Below are 14,958 nucleotides of genomic sequence, written 5' to 3'. Positions count from 1 at the left end.
AYCACTTGCAAACAGCAGCAATATTTAGAAAGACCGTTTTTCAGAGATGATGTAAGACCAAAACTAGAAGTTGTAATTAAGAGTATGCATTCTTCATACGTTGTCTATTGTTTACTGATTCATCCCTTGCTTCCAAGTGCTCTGTTGAGCAGTGAAAACCTTGAGACAGTGAAATAGATTTTCAGCTAGTATAAACTAATACAGCTGCACAGACAACATTACTGTTTTCCAGTGTAAAATCAAGGAAGTTAAGGCAATCCTGCAGCAGTTAAAGATCTGAGCCAATCTGAGCTTTTTCATAAGTCATATAATTTATCTGTGGAGCTCTCTGCAAGGTAGATCTGATTCTAGTTTTTAAACATGTTAGGTGCTGGAAATGATGCAATACATGTCTTATTACTTAGCCAGGTCCCTAACATTAGGCTAAAGAAAGKTTTTTTTTGACATAATTTTACAAAACAAAATACAGTGCTGTGCATACTAAAGGTATTACTCTGTGGAAATAATTATTTTGTGGAAATACTTGCCTTTCTAATGTACAACTGTAAACGTAATTTATAGCAGCAGGTGCACTGATGTGATTTGATTGATTGCAGGTTCCCTCAAGAGCTGAACATGGGAAAAATCAGTGCTGAAATCATGTGGACTCTGTTTGCCCAGGATATGAAGTATGCTCTGGAAGGTAATTAATACTAACTATGAATTATATTAGAGAGCTCATCAAGACTGATTTTCAGTGCATATCACAACTGGCATCAGATTTATGCATGTGGTAAAAGTTTTCTGATATACTTATTTAGGTGTTTCTTGGTTTAGTTTTTTTTCTTCTTTTTTTTTTTAAGGGTTGTGTAAAGGAAGTGTAGTGTAACTGCAAATGCTACTGCTTTTTACCTAAAAATCATTAATATCAAAAGAAACACAAATAACCTTGTTAGCATTATAGGTATCCCAGGTTTCACTGACTGGAAGTTGTAAATGTGCCCATAAGAAGCATTTTCAGAATGAAGAAAACTCATAAATAGATAATTAAATCTTCTTTTGTGCTTTAAAGACAGATTGTATTCATATGAACTCCAACATACTCAACTGTAGTTCTTCCTTTATTATTTAGGATAGTACTGTGTTTAACCACAGGGGAAAAAAGAAATGTTTTTTTTTTCCCTTTACAGCAGGTGGTCTCCAACTAATGCTTTTATCTCCACTCATTAAAAAGGTTGTTGCAGAAAGCCAAGTAAATATACCTGCTAGCAACTTAAAAAAAAAATGAAGGAAGGAAATCAAAGAAAAAATTCTGATAAATGATGAATGCCGAGCAAAAAGTTGTTATGACATTCATTGAACTTCRCTAATTTTATGTATCTATTAAACAATGTCAGAGAAATGAAGGAGTATTTTAGTTTCCCTCTGACCCCAAGAATGTAGCTTAAAAGAAAGGAAGCCACAGGGACCAAAATTGCTTTGGAAAGTTCTTTTTTTGCATTTTAAGGTATGTGGTGAAATGTATTATGTTGGTTCTGTACATATGCAATCCTTAGAGACATTTTTCTCCAAAAAAGGGGCAGGGGGGAAGGAAAGGAAGGAAAATGATAGTATCTCAGGAAAGAGTTGTTAAGGAATCGGTCCAGTKTATACTGGAAAACTCAGGGCCAACCTCAGGGTGATATGAGAGGGATTATAATGTAGAGTAGTGTTATCACCAAAGAACATACAATTTCTCTCATCTTTTGTTTAAAAATTAAGAACGGAAAAAGGGTTTATAGTGCCCTCCAAAAATTTTTACTCACACAAGCAGAAAAAACTAATTGGAACAAGCCAAATTTTGTGATTTTTAAGTAACAACTTGCATTGTCTTCAACCAAGCCTGCCACTAACTTCAGAGTATGTCTGCTAGTGGTAAAAGTAAGTATGAGGTTGGTTTTAGACAACAATGCAACTCAACAGACATAAATGATAAGAACAGTATTTGGAGATTAATTTCTGTATTATTTGGTCCAGAAAGTTTAATATGATAATTGCAGTGTGGTGGTATTTTGATAATATAATCATAGATTTTTATGATGATAAAAGAGAGAGAAAAGGCAAGTAACTAGAACGGTTGTTAATGGAAGAATTATTTTGTTCCTTTGCTGTTGTACTATTTTATTTTATTAGATATATTATTTGAAAGTGGAACTTGCACATACCAGACAGCAAAAGAATTCAACGATAGGAAGGAAGGGAGGAAAGAATTGCAAGAGCAGCAACTATGATATGTAGAATGAAGAAAGAAGCAGATATAAGAAACTTGACCTAAGGTGTGGTACGATTGTTTAGCCTAGTCCCAAAAAATCAGGACAGGTTCAGGAAAGCCAGTGATAAGATCATCCTTCAAGAGAGATCAGTAAAGTTAAAAGCTGCAAAGAGCTGAGAAACATGAAGAGAAAGTGAAAGCTGCTATTTTTGTTTAGAAAGTGTTTCTAGAAATATCAGTGAGAAGAGTCTTGTGTCTGGAAATGCTTTAAAACAAGAACAGATATCAGAAGATAGGGGTTCAGCAACTAAATGTTGTGATTGCTCTTATGGATAACTAGCACACAGATTAATATGCATTTCCAATAGCATTATATTATCATACTTTTATAACTTTGAAGCTATAGTACATCTGTCTGTACACAGGCAGCCATCAGCGTCCTAATACATTACAGCATTTAAGTTATTTACCTGTAAATGCTGTATATTGCAACTAGATAATTTGCCATAGACTGCCCTGTGTGAAAGTAGAACTTGTTGGTCATTCAAAAGGCTTCAAATCAAGCAGTGTTTTTTATCCTGATTGAAAAGAACAGAACAGGAAGCTCTTCAGAAAGAGTTGGTTACACCTTTTATGAAGTGTAGAATGTTTGGCTGGATCAGGATTTGAAAACAAACATTAGTGAAGTACCCTGATGCTGTGGGAAAAGTTACAGAGGATTGATAAGAGGCACTGGATTTTCTAAGTCAACTCCAAACCAGTCCCTAGGCATGTTGTTTTCATCTCTGTGTTGCTGTGGATGCTGTCTTTACAAGGAGTGCAAATGTCAATTTTTTGTCCTAAAAGCCCCAGGTTGCTCCAGGAATTAGTAGTGAATCAGTTCCTATGTATAAAAAATAAATAAAGTCAAAATTTAATTGTAAAATCTGATAACTATACATAAATTATTATTCTATGGTTTCAGCCTGTTCATTCCTTAACAGGCAAACCCAATAAATCTAGTAAGAAAGTACAGAGCAACATACTGTTTCTCTCTCCACCTTTACTGTCCGTTAAATCAGCAGATTCTTTCTCTGGGTATCTTACAATGACTATAAGTTTGATGCTGCAGTCATTAATGACAAAGGTTTTCCCTTTGAATTCAGTGGGATTAGGAGCAAGACCTTAAATAGCATCACACTCAATCGTCCCATTTTTAATGGAGTTCATCATTAAAATGCATTGCATTCTGCTATGCCAACCTTGCCTTCCAGGTTATTAACATAGGGTACCATCTGTTCCTATGTAGAGTCCAGGGCTGTTATTGCAACCTTTGCCTGATCCAATTTAATATTAATCTCCTCAAGAAATGCATTGTGTTACCTTTTGTGTTATGAATTTGATTCTTTTTTCTCTGATCAAGAGATGAAGTAGTCCCACATCATTTGCAAAAGGATCATTGACATGATAAAGAGTGAAATTAGCTTGACCTAGATCTTACTTCTGGCTCTTTCTTCTTTGCATTCCCAAATGTATCAAGCAACTACTCCCATCAACATAAATTCAGGGAGTGAGTATGTCCTAATTCCATTTGCTAAGAGAAGCCCAATACAAGAACACCTAGTTCGTGCTCCACTTTCCCTCTTTTTCCCTGACGGCAGTGAGAATGGCTCTTCTGGTCGGGTCTCTGAACAGCTAAATCCTCTTGCATCAGCTCAGAGGCTGCCTGGAGCAGCAGCTGCTGCTGGGGAGAGGAGAGCTGCTTCTCAGCAGTGCTGTCTGTCCCCTTGCAATAGGAACAGTAGGCTTTGGGAATGAGGCGGCAGCAGGCATTTCACCCCTCTGCTGCTCTTCCCCCTCTTCATGCTATGGAATAGAAATAGTCTAGTTCTCGTTTGACAGATTGAGGAGGGTGAGATCAGAGGCTGCTGCTGAGATGAAGGGAGTGGGAAGAGTGGTCTCTGTAGCAGTGGTCTTTTGCTAGAGCAGAGAAATATAGTGCCTGCATGTGTCTGTATATAGCAAAGAAGAGTCCTTGCGTGTGACAGGTTAGATGGCCGCTGCTGGGGCAGCTAGCTTGCTTTATAGGTGAGGGAGTAAGGGGCATCCCAAAGCACAGATCCAGTCTCCGCAGCTGCTGAGATCGGGGCTACCTTGTATCAGATTGATATGCTTTGCAAACAAAGCTCCTGTACAACCTAGTATTTAATTCATTGCTTCATTCTAGATTTTCCTCCCTTTTAAGTTAATAACAATGTTTAGCCTTTGAAGGGGATTTAAATTTTTACGATAATTTTGACAAATTTATTCCACACCAGTTCAAATTCTCTTTCTGGTCTGAGGAGCTTGGAATTATTTTCATGTGTAGATTTTTTCATGCGGACAGTGTCATGTTTTTCTCTCTAAGCACTTGACTTCATTGAATTTGGCTGTTTTTTTCCCCCCTCTGCAGGTTATTCATGAAGCAACAATGATTTGTAGAGTTGAATATAGATTGTTGCTTGACATAAGCATATTTGAGCTTATAAGATGTTGACATTGCTTTTACACTGTCTGCTCCTCAAAGTGCTCTGTATCTGTGGTATGAGTCAATGAGAATGGCGCTAGCATTTCACCAATAATGCCACTGATTTGTTTCTGACCTCATATGGTAACAAATTTGTTTTATTCAGTGCACAAAGATATGATGGTTAAAAGATAGTGAGAGAGTAATGAGCTGACATTAGCCACACAATTTAAAAAACATCTTTTTTCCTTTGTATCCTCTTCACACCTTTTGTATCTCTAACTTTTGAATAGGTCAATGTCCAAAGATCAAATGTCCAAAGCTATCCAGTCTGTTAGAAAGAGAACTTTCAAATTACTATTATTATATTACTCTAATACCTCTATTGATTGTGGCCAGAAGTCAAGATCAGGATCAGACCAGAAACCAAGTAGCTGTTGCAGTATGGCAGTAGATAGTCTCTCTCCTGCAGTGAAAGGATTCTGAAGTGCCAGGCCTTACAAAAATAGGAGAAGAAAAATAAAATCTTCACACCATTTTGTGCACTTAACATAGGTTTGCTTTTTTAGTTTCCTTTTATTTTCAATGCGTAGGCAAATATCAGCCTTTTTCTCTGATGGATTCCTCTTTCATGACAGAAATTGGTAAATTGATTTGAAAGAGAAGAGGCAGATCCAGGCGTTGATTGATTCCTAGCACAAAGACAGCGTAGAAAAAAGCACAAAGGCTAATGCTGCACAGAAAAAGGTTATTTCGTTTCAAGCTTGTTTTCACTCCAGTTAACAATTGACAAAGTTGTCCATAAGAAAGAATATAGCCTTGTCTTAGAGGAAAACTATAGAGAAACTATTTGTACAAGACTTGTATGGGAGGGAAAGCAAGGCAACATCCACTAGAATTCAGGGTTTCATCAGTATCAAACTGAAACTTTTCAATTTTAATGAATGAAGATATTCCAGCAAGTATGTTCCATCATCATGATCCTGATGAATGGTCAAATTTTGCTTTTACAGGGGCTTCAGAGAGTAAGAGCAGAGGCAAACAGAATAGAATTGGGAAAAATAACAATCTCTTCTTTGGCAGATAACTCATAAAATTGAATGCGAGGTGATTGAAAGRAGGAGGGAGCTAGGAATGTGATTTGGTCAACGTAACAGGCAATGGTGATAGCAATAGCAACTATATTTTGTAAGTTCTGCAGAGCTGAGTTTTGCGAGCATGAGAATCTAGTTGAATGCATGTAACACAGAGATCCTCAAGCTTGGCAAGAAGCAGTGTAGCCATAGCAAAATAGCACTGTTTTCTTGAAGTCACACTAAAATGAAGTGGACAGAACTATTGAGAACCTGAGTTTGTGTCTCTCCGTGGCAGTGTTGTGCTGTATTMATATATCAGCTTACTTGGCCCTACTTAAGGGGTTTCTAGTACTGCATTGCTTTGCACTGGGGGACATGCTCACTGTATCATTTAATCATCCCCTAAACCATTTTCTTTGCTTTCGCATGCTGAACCATAATTACAACAAGTACTATTGAGTGCTTACRCTGTATTAGAAGCCTGTAGTAATCTTAACAAGTTAAAGCTTCTTTATTTCTGATTGTGGGGGTATTGGTGATGCCAGATGTTACTGAAAGTAATAGAGTGTATCAACAAACACATGGCTTTACCACTTGAATGTGAAGAAGCAATGTTTAGGGCATCAGTACAACACAGTGGGGAAAATATAGTAAGTACAGTATTTTGTAGTAGAAAATACCATTGTTTGTGGCAGATTAACACACCCTTCGTGATGTTGTAGGTTACATCTAGGTTACATCTCTTAGATGCTGTGTATCTAAGTATTTTATGTTCTTGAACTTCGTGTAAGGTGTTCACCCCTGCCAGGAAGATATGCACAGCTTTGCCTTTTCCAGTGCTAACCAGGTAGCCTTGAGCTCACTTGTTCTTCCCGCTGTGAAATGTGAAGCAAAGCAGTGCTCTCTGAGCAAATGGACTATCACTTTGAGAGCTGTTCCTTGAAAATAAAGTGTGATGTCACATCATTTTTTAAAGTGCATTGCAGTACATCAGGGATTGATCAGCCACCTTCAGATGCAGGCAAGGAGACAAAAAAAGAGCTGTAAATCCATTTAGTTTTCTGGCACAATTCAGAATGAGACAGTGTGCTTTCCTTCTCAGGTTCTGGTTAGTAAGGAAGTGAAATTGTATGCTTAAGAAATCCGTGAGGAAGATCTATGCTGCCTATCGCAATTTATCTACACTCCCTTAGTAAATTCACTTGGTCTCCCTGTACCTCTGTTCCTCATTTGTAAAATGTGAATAGCACAGTTTAATTAGCTCGTAGAAGTGTTCAAGGCATAATCCATCAAGTTTGCGAAGTGTTCAAAGAAATTTTGATGAAAATTTCGAAGAAAATGCAGAGGAAATAATGAGTATGTAGAAATATCCTGTGAAAGAGTATATTTCTGAAAGAATTGGGAGAGGTTTTTTTGGTCAGTTGTAGCGGATGGAAGTAATGACAGAAGAAATATTTCAGTTTTAGTTTTCAGTTTATTATATTAATCTTAACACAAAGAGCCCTTTCAGAAAGGGCTTCATATTATCAAAATGATTTTAAATTATACTTAATTATCAATTAATTGTGTCACTGGGATGAGAAGTCTTCCAGAGTATAATGCTTCATGCTAAATCAGTTACAAATTATCTTTCTGAGATTGCTTTTTTTTTTTCTTGTGGCCTGATCCGGTGCATCAGATTTAGAGTCTTTCTGTTCACTTCAGTAGCAGAGGGTTTAAGTCCGTGGTGCTGTTGCTGGATTTGCTCAGAAAAACACATTCTTTTAATAGAAAACTCACTTTTCTTATATGTAACTTGAGTCACGTGTTGCAAATCCACTTACCCTTGCAAGCCATAGCCAGAGTCACAGCAGGCGCTGCTGGTCTGTACTGTTGCAGCAAGATGTTAAAGTCAGTGTTTTCCTTAGTCCCAAATCTGTTAATTACAGACCTGTTCTGGGGTTTTTTTCCTTACTTTCTATGAAGACACTTGAATGTCTCCATGCTATCGGCTCCCTCCATAGTGTCTCTGTAGCAGTCACTGACACACAGCACCTTGGCTTCTTGGGGCAGAGGAGCATCTGCCAGTCCCAGGATTCTGCCACCTTCTTTGGAAGGGAAATGCTGCAAAGCTGCATATTTTAGTTTGAATTACATCAGTCTATTCAAAGAATGCCAGAATGCCAAAGAATTCTCCACAGAATTTTTGCAAGTCATGCAAATCCAAACAGCAGCACAGCTATGCAGGTATCTGGTTGGCTACCCATTAAAAACTGTAATTTGGTCTGCACAACCTGTTCAGTATCTGGCTCTTCTGTAGAAACTCTAGGCCAGTTTATATGCCAAAGGCTATGTCAGCTAAAGCCAGTTGTGATTGTGGGTTTTGTTCACTGTCTTAGAGATGAATTTAGGCTGGCAATGTCTTTCTTAAAGGTCACTAAACAAGATTTAGCTCATTTTAACAGCTTTCAATGATTTACCTGAAAGTGAAATACTTTGTATCCTATTACCAATTCCCTGAACAGTCCAGACCTTTTTTTTTTTTTGTTATTATTATTGCAATATATACTGCTGTCCAGAAGCCCTTTCCACTACATAGTGTATCAGTAATGAACCTACGAAGGTATGGAAACAAGTGTATGAGCTATCTACTGCAAAAAAGAAAAACATAGAATCATAGAATCAGTAAGGTTGGAAGGGACCTCTGGAGATCATCTAGTCCAAGCCCCCTGCTCAAGCAGGGTCACCTAGAGCATGTTGGAGAGGGTTGCATCCAGGCGGGCTTTGAATATCTCCGCAAGAGGAGACATGATTTTCATTAATACTTGCAGGTCTGTAGTTTGTTGGGACATCTCATCCATTTGTGGAAACTGTATCATATAGTATATATCATTTCTAATCAATTGTTTATGAAGTTTAAAAATATGAAAGCATTCAGTTAAAATAAGATCTGTACTGTACATAACTTTCTAGTTAATGTATGATCAGATAGTAAGTTGTGTTAAGAGATTATATTGCTAAACTGTTTTGGAGATCTTGGAGAACAGAAGAAATTTCTTTTAACGTAAGTGAAAAATTGCCTTTGGYGAATCTTTTTTATTTTTAACATCTTAAAAATCTTTGTGTTTCTRAATTAACCGAATTAACAGCATTTCAATGTTAAACCTTCATTTACTTATAAATGAGACGTACAACTGGTGAAATAAAGATTTAGTGTCTTCATTTTGTCGTTTTTAACCGTTCATAGCAGAGCCTACACATTTTGTGGTTTTCAGATGTTTCAGGTCTATATTTTATGAAGCTGTTATATTTCCTTTTATTCAAGTAATATGTGTAAGTTAATATGTTTACTGATATCTTATGTACCTGTTCAGCATCTTGCAAGATACGTGACATAGAAGTAGTGTGTTTCCCAGATATTAACTAGCATAGATAGGAGGCCAGAGTTCAAGCTAATTAAAAGAATTTTCACCAAGTTCTTGAAAGTGCAAGAGGAGATAATAAATAAAGATTTAGCTCCTGAGTGGAACTACAGAAGTAGAGACTTTTCTCCCTTACAATGTTTACCCTATTTCATGCTTAATCAGCTTGTTAGCTGAGGAAAAGAGAACAAAAAGCAGAAAAGCAGAAAGAACACTGTGTGATTTTGTGTCATTTCAACAAATGTCCTACATTAACAGAATCCTCTTCCATTTAGATGCTGTCACCTTATGTCATGAATTAATACCAATTTGTCAAAAGTTAAACCAACAGAAATATTTAACTCATCATCAGTCAATCAGTCATACTTCATTTCATCTGCAGTATGTTAGAGTGCAAAAGACAAAATACATAYGTTTTAATCCTCCGTATATCTTGGAATGTATGCCAGCCTTGCAAACAATGGTGAACAAATTAATCATTTTAAATTGAGAGGATGATCTAAAGGGCTCTAAGAGTCTGTCATAGTAGYGCATTTCATAGATTGAATGATTTTGTCAGTTTTTGAAAATATTTCTGTAGGGATCCTAAAACACTCAGAAATCTTTTTCAGCCAAAGCTTTAGATCTCTAGCCATCAAAATGTAGAGTAAGGCTATGAGAAAACCTTACTTCAGAACACATGATTGTAGCATCCTTAACATATAATAGTTTACACATTTTTAACCAGTTAGCCAAAATTTGTTTTGGCTAATGTTATCCGTGTTTTATTTCTACTTTGGCTTGAATTTGATCTAGGGCTGGCCATGAAAGTAGTTTAGTGAGGGATGCTACCTGGTAGATGTTGTCCTGAAATGAACCATTAAGATGGTCTGCAGTCTGGCATGATAYCCTTGTGGCTGATTAATGACAGCCAGAACACAGCATTCGTTAGACATGCTGGAATGACATGCTTAGTATTTCTTAAAATTGGGCAATGTAGTTTGGTTTCTGAATATAGATTTAGACATTCCACGTGGCCAAAACTTGTAGAATGTACACTGACTTACAAATTTGTGTAGGCATTTGTTCATAAGCAAGGTATTTCAGTTGACGGTCTTATCCGTACTTTTGTCATCAGTTCATGATAAAGTAGCATGGAGTAAWGTACCATTCATACTAAGGGGAACTGTAGAAGTCCCTGTAATAAAACTCAATGGATTTAGAAATTGCTTAATAAATATACTGCTCTACGAGGAATGTTTCATAGCAATAGCAGCACAAAAAAGATACTAGGTTTGCTCTACCAGAGACCCCTGTTACCTAGAATCAGTCATGAAAAAGGTCTAGTATTTTTGCCATAATCTCAGCTGAACAAATTTGCACACTGTATAAATGGCAGTTTTATTTCAAGGATGACGCAGTGTTGTAAGAAACAATTTCACAAACCAAGACTGGACTTTATTAGAAAAACTTATATTATGCAGCCATTTTCTTTCAGAAAGTCCAAAATGGAAAAATCTGTGTAGGAATACATGGTGCCAGCTTTTCTTCTTGGAAGAAAATACACAGAAATCCAAACTGAAGATACACATCTTGTAATGTTTCAAACTTCCATTAACTTGTGCAAGTTTATCAGAAATGAGGAAAGCATCTATGGATCTTGATCTAGATTCAGAATGCCTATAGTAACGCTCCTATCTTTAGAAAGGTTTTTTATGTCCAGATAAACCTATCTAATATCAGTTAAAATTTTCATGGGCTGACTCATATGTGCCTCTGTATTCTTCTCTGTCACTTGGTTTATATAAACTTGACTGAAAATATATATGGATACAAAATGGCTTTTTAGATAATATAGAATATTTTCTGATTTTCTCACAGGTTAACATCTGGAATTTAGGGTGTACTTCCTGCTTATATATGTAGCTGCAAGTCATTCTATAAGACTCTTGAAATACTCTTTCCAAGATACAACATCCTCGATTTAAAAAAAAAARATCTGAATTATTCAAGGATGTTTTTGTACTCTTTTCTAATGCAGTATAATTTATGTCTTAACTTGAAAAAGAAAATATAAATAAATGATACTGTATAAGTTGTACTATCCTGGATGAGTTTGCCCATCATTGGCAGCAGCTCATTTCTAAAACCAAAATAAGCATTTGCTTGATTTGTGGTATTATAGCAAACATTCTTAAGTTGCATTTTATAATCTAATAACTATTCATACAAAACTTGAATGAAAAATGTTATTAATCTCAGAAATTAAACTCAATTGAGAATGCAATGTATCTGGTACACTTTTTTTTTTTTTTTAATAAAGATTTAAGTGGTAGTGTGTAGTGACCTTGACAGCGATAAGATTGGCCTCAGACAAAGATTGGCCTTGCTTACAAGAACTAGCACTGATTGAACGCATACTTCGTCATCTAGCTGTCTACGCTAATGGCTTATGGAAAATTTCCTACCAATGCAGAATGTTAGGATAGCTTTCCAAGTGACAATAATGGTGAATATAGTCTCCTGGTGAAGTATACTGTTAGTATTTAAGTGCCTTTTGAAACTACATTGACAGAAGTAACTGGATTGTGTCTAGATTATGGCCAGTGTTCTAAAGTTAGACTCTTCTACCTACAAGTAAGCTCAGAATTATTATTTTGATTTTTGTAATGATTAAGCACTGTGCAGCTTGCACTGAGGCTAAAATAAAAAACATAAATGATAACTTAATATGAGCAAAAGCTAAATATTGCTTTTGCTGTATACTGACCTTTAGAAAGAAATAGCTGATTCAAAGTATCTCTTCAGATCTTAAGTTCAACACATGAACCCAAAGTACTCGCTTGCTTTCAAATCTGTTTTGGTTATACGGCAGTTATCTATGTCTTACCAAAAACTCTAATGACTAGCATAACAAAGAACAAATATGGGGGAAAATATATTCCCAACTGTACATCTTGCAAATATTTGTGCAGCTGAGATAATTATTCTAAGAAATTGCAGAAAATTGAACATAACATTTATGGCCATGTGCATGTATGTATACAAAATGGTTGTGACATTTTGCATGTGCAAATACAAATCTTTTGCCTGAGCATCAGTACTATGTAGCTAAGAATATTTTGTGTCATGTATTATATGGCCTTCGTTCCTCAGGTCTCTGGAAAGTAAGAACCGTGATAGTAGGTTTACATCTTTCTCTCTGTGGTTCTATTCAAGGCTAATAACCAAAGATCAAGGCTAATAACCAAAGATATTATGCTAGGGAGAATTTATCGGACTGTAGCAAGTAGCAATTGGACATGAACAAATGGAACGTTAAGAAAGGAGCGGGTTTACTGTTTTTTCCTGAGCATAATGAAAAGGCACTAAAGGTGCAAATGCTAATGTAATGTTTAAAAGGCACTGAGAGCCCACAGGGGCTCTTGATAAGCTGAGTCCCGCAAAACTTAGTAATTCACTRTCTAATAGTATACTTCTGAAACACTTTTATTTATTGTATAGTACTATGGTATTACTGCTGTGCCGATTTTCTAAAATAATAAAAAATAAAAGTTTCCTGTTAATGTATCTGGTTAAATCATAGCTCTCTAGTGTGGCCCACTTAGGTGGTTTCGGTTGCCTAGGGAAGGGAAAGGGAGACAGAATTCATGGTGCACAGGAATTCCCTTCTACACCAGTAATAGCACATAGCTAAGAACTGAACAATGTACAAAAACACAGGATATATATTTCACAGTATCTACAGATCACTTGCATTTGTACTGACAGAGTACTGAGTACTGTATTCAGCTGTGTGTGGTATAACAGAGGATGGGATGCTTCAGTGGTTAGAGGATGTCAGATTCACAGCCAAATGTATATGAAAAATTTGCATAATGTTATATTATGATGTAGGTACAAGTAAGGAGCAATAGGAAAAGGCTGGTATCATTTTAAAAGAGGTAATTCTTTGCTATTGCAGATTATTTACATGGGAACATCATTCTTCCTGGGTGTCTGTATTAGCTCACTTTTTAAGTGACTCCCTGCAATAAAGAAGCTCTGAAATTACCGTGATAGCTAGGAAAAGAGATTTGTCTTCTGCTTTACTAAGAATGTGCAAGAGACGTGACACCTCGAGCAGGTGAGAGGCCTGAGGCCTGTGGAGGTTTTAGGAAGCCACGAGCAGAAAGTGAAAGGAGGACTACTCTGCCTAGGATTTGTGGATCCACAGTTCAYTGCCATGGGAGAAGGAAATCAAAGATTTGAGCAAGAATATAGTGCCTGTTAGTTAACAGACTGCAGGAATGGACTTCAGGGTTTGAAGCAGCTGGCTGGAAAAGAAAGTAGAGCATTGGAGAGGCAAAGATAGAGGTTATAATCTTGGAAGAAAGAGGAACTATAAAGAAGTCTGTCTGTCTCTCTCTCAAACCCCCACAGACTGAGCACCGTGCCTAAGGGAGGAAACCAAAATTTTTATAGGTCCAGACTTATCCATTTTAATTGAAGATTCTGATTTCTCTCTACTGAAAGACAAGGAATCAGCTCTGATGATGCTGAACAGATTTTCAGAATAATCTCTATATCCGTGAAAAGTAGATATACTTTGAATGTTCAGTAACAAGATACAATGTGTAATTTTTCTACATTGTGCCATCTTTGCCAACTATACTTAAGACGTACGATAACTCTACACTTGCCAATAGATGCAGAGTTAATTTCTGCTCAGCGTAATTTGGGGTCTGTTTACACAGCAACATGGTTCTTGAAATTTGACTTAGAGACAGATGTACCATGAACCATATATGTGCTAAAGATGGAAATAGCATTCAAAATGCTTTTGGTGGTCGTATATACTCTGTGTCTTACGATGTATTAAACTCTGTTGAATTTTGGATCAACATGAAAGTTTTTAATCTTACTGCTTTTCTGATATTTATCCCATCACAAGAAGAGAGATGTGCAGAAAAAACTGATGATGATCTGATGATGGGACTCCTAGGTGGAAGAGTAGGGCTGGAACACTTTTTCCTTAACATATGCCACTATTTGTTGCATATGTGCACTTTTTTGATACTTGTGCTGTTATCTGCTTTAATGCTTTTTGTGAGACAGATTCCCAGTATTACTGTTGTTCAGCTTCCAGTGTTTGCTTAATAACACTGCCTTTTTAAAAAACAATTTGTAGTCTATATTTTTCCTTCATGAACAGATGTGGCACAGCAGTTCCTTCAGAGCTCTTATACTGCGGAAAACTAGACTCGATGTATTTTTTTCCAAAAAGCTATTACTAAGACGAGACAAAGGCCTTATCATGTATCACTATGTGCTGCCACAATTTAGACTTCAACAAGTTTCAACTGATCCAAATTTTAATGCGTGATTTCTGTAAGTAAGGTATTTGACTGAGTAGCTGGTATGTTCTGCAGCAGGTCACAAATAGCAAGGTGCCAAAGAGTATCTTTGAACCAAATTCCTTCTTATAYAATAGGTTATGTTAAAGTCATTAAGTAGCTATATGTACATGCATAATCTTAATTTAGCTTTCAGGAAAAACAAATGAGAAATGCTCTCTACCTAAACCGCTCACAAAATGGTGKTTTTTTGTTTTTTTGTTTTTTTTTTTCCTACTGCATGGTTGCTTTTTCAGATAATATAAATGTAATGAATTATTTCTTTTCCTATATTAACATAGTCATCATGAAGATTGGGATCATTTATATTCAGGAGTTAAATTTCATACACAGTTTTGGCATTACAGTTGAGGAACTAGTTTTTTGTGGGGTTTTTTTGGTTTTTTTTTTT

The 14,958-nt window shown here is 36.3% G+C and overlaps 1 protein-coding gene across 1 annotated transcript in view; it reads left to right on the top strand.

The window, feature by feature from the left end:
- The window catches only part of UNC13C (unc-13 homolog C), a 181,411-nt gene that overhangs the window by 113,551 nt on the left and 52,902 nt on the right, over positions 1–14,958 (top strand). The window contains exon 17 of the mRNA XM_085303380.1: positions 597–682. Within this exon, the coding sequence (XP_085159506.1) occupies positions 597–682 (86 nt within the window). The remainder of the gene's footprint in view (positions 1–596; positions 683–14,958) is intronic.

The sequence above is a fragment of the Rhea americana genome, unplaced genomic scaffold (assembly GCF_003343005.1).
Source record: "Rhea americana isolate MKP2758 unplaced genomic scaffold, rheAme1 scaffold_2, whole genome shotgun sequence".
In the NCBI taxonomy this organism is placed as follows: domain Eukaryota; kingdom Metazoa; phylum Chordata; class Aves; order Rheiformes; family Rheidae; genus Rhea; species Rhea americana.
This window is presented reverse-complemented; position numbering and strand designations above follow the sequence as displayed.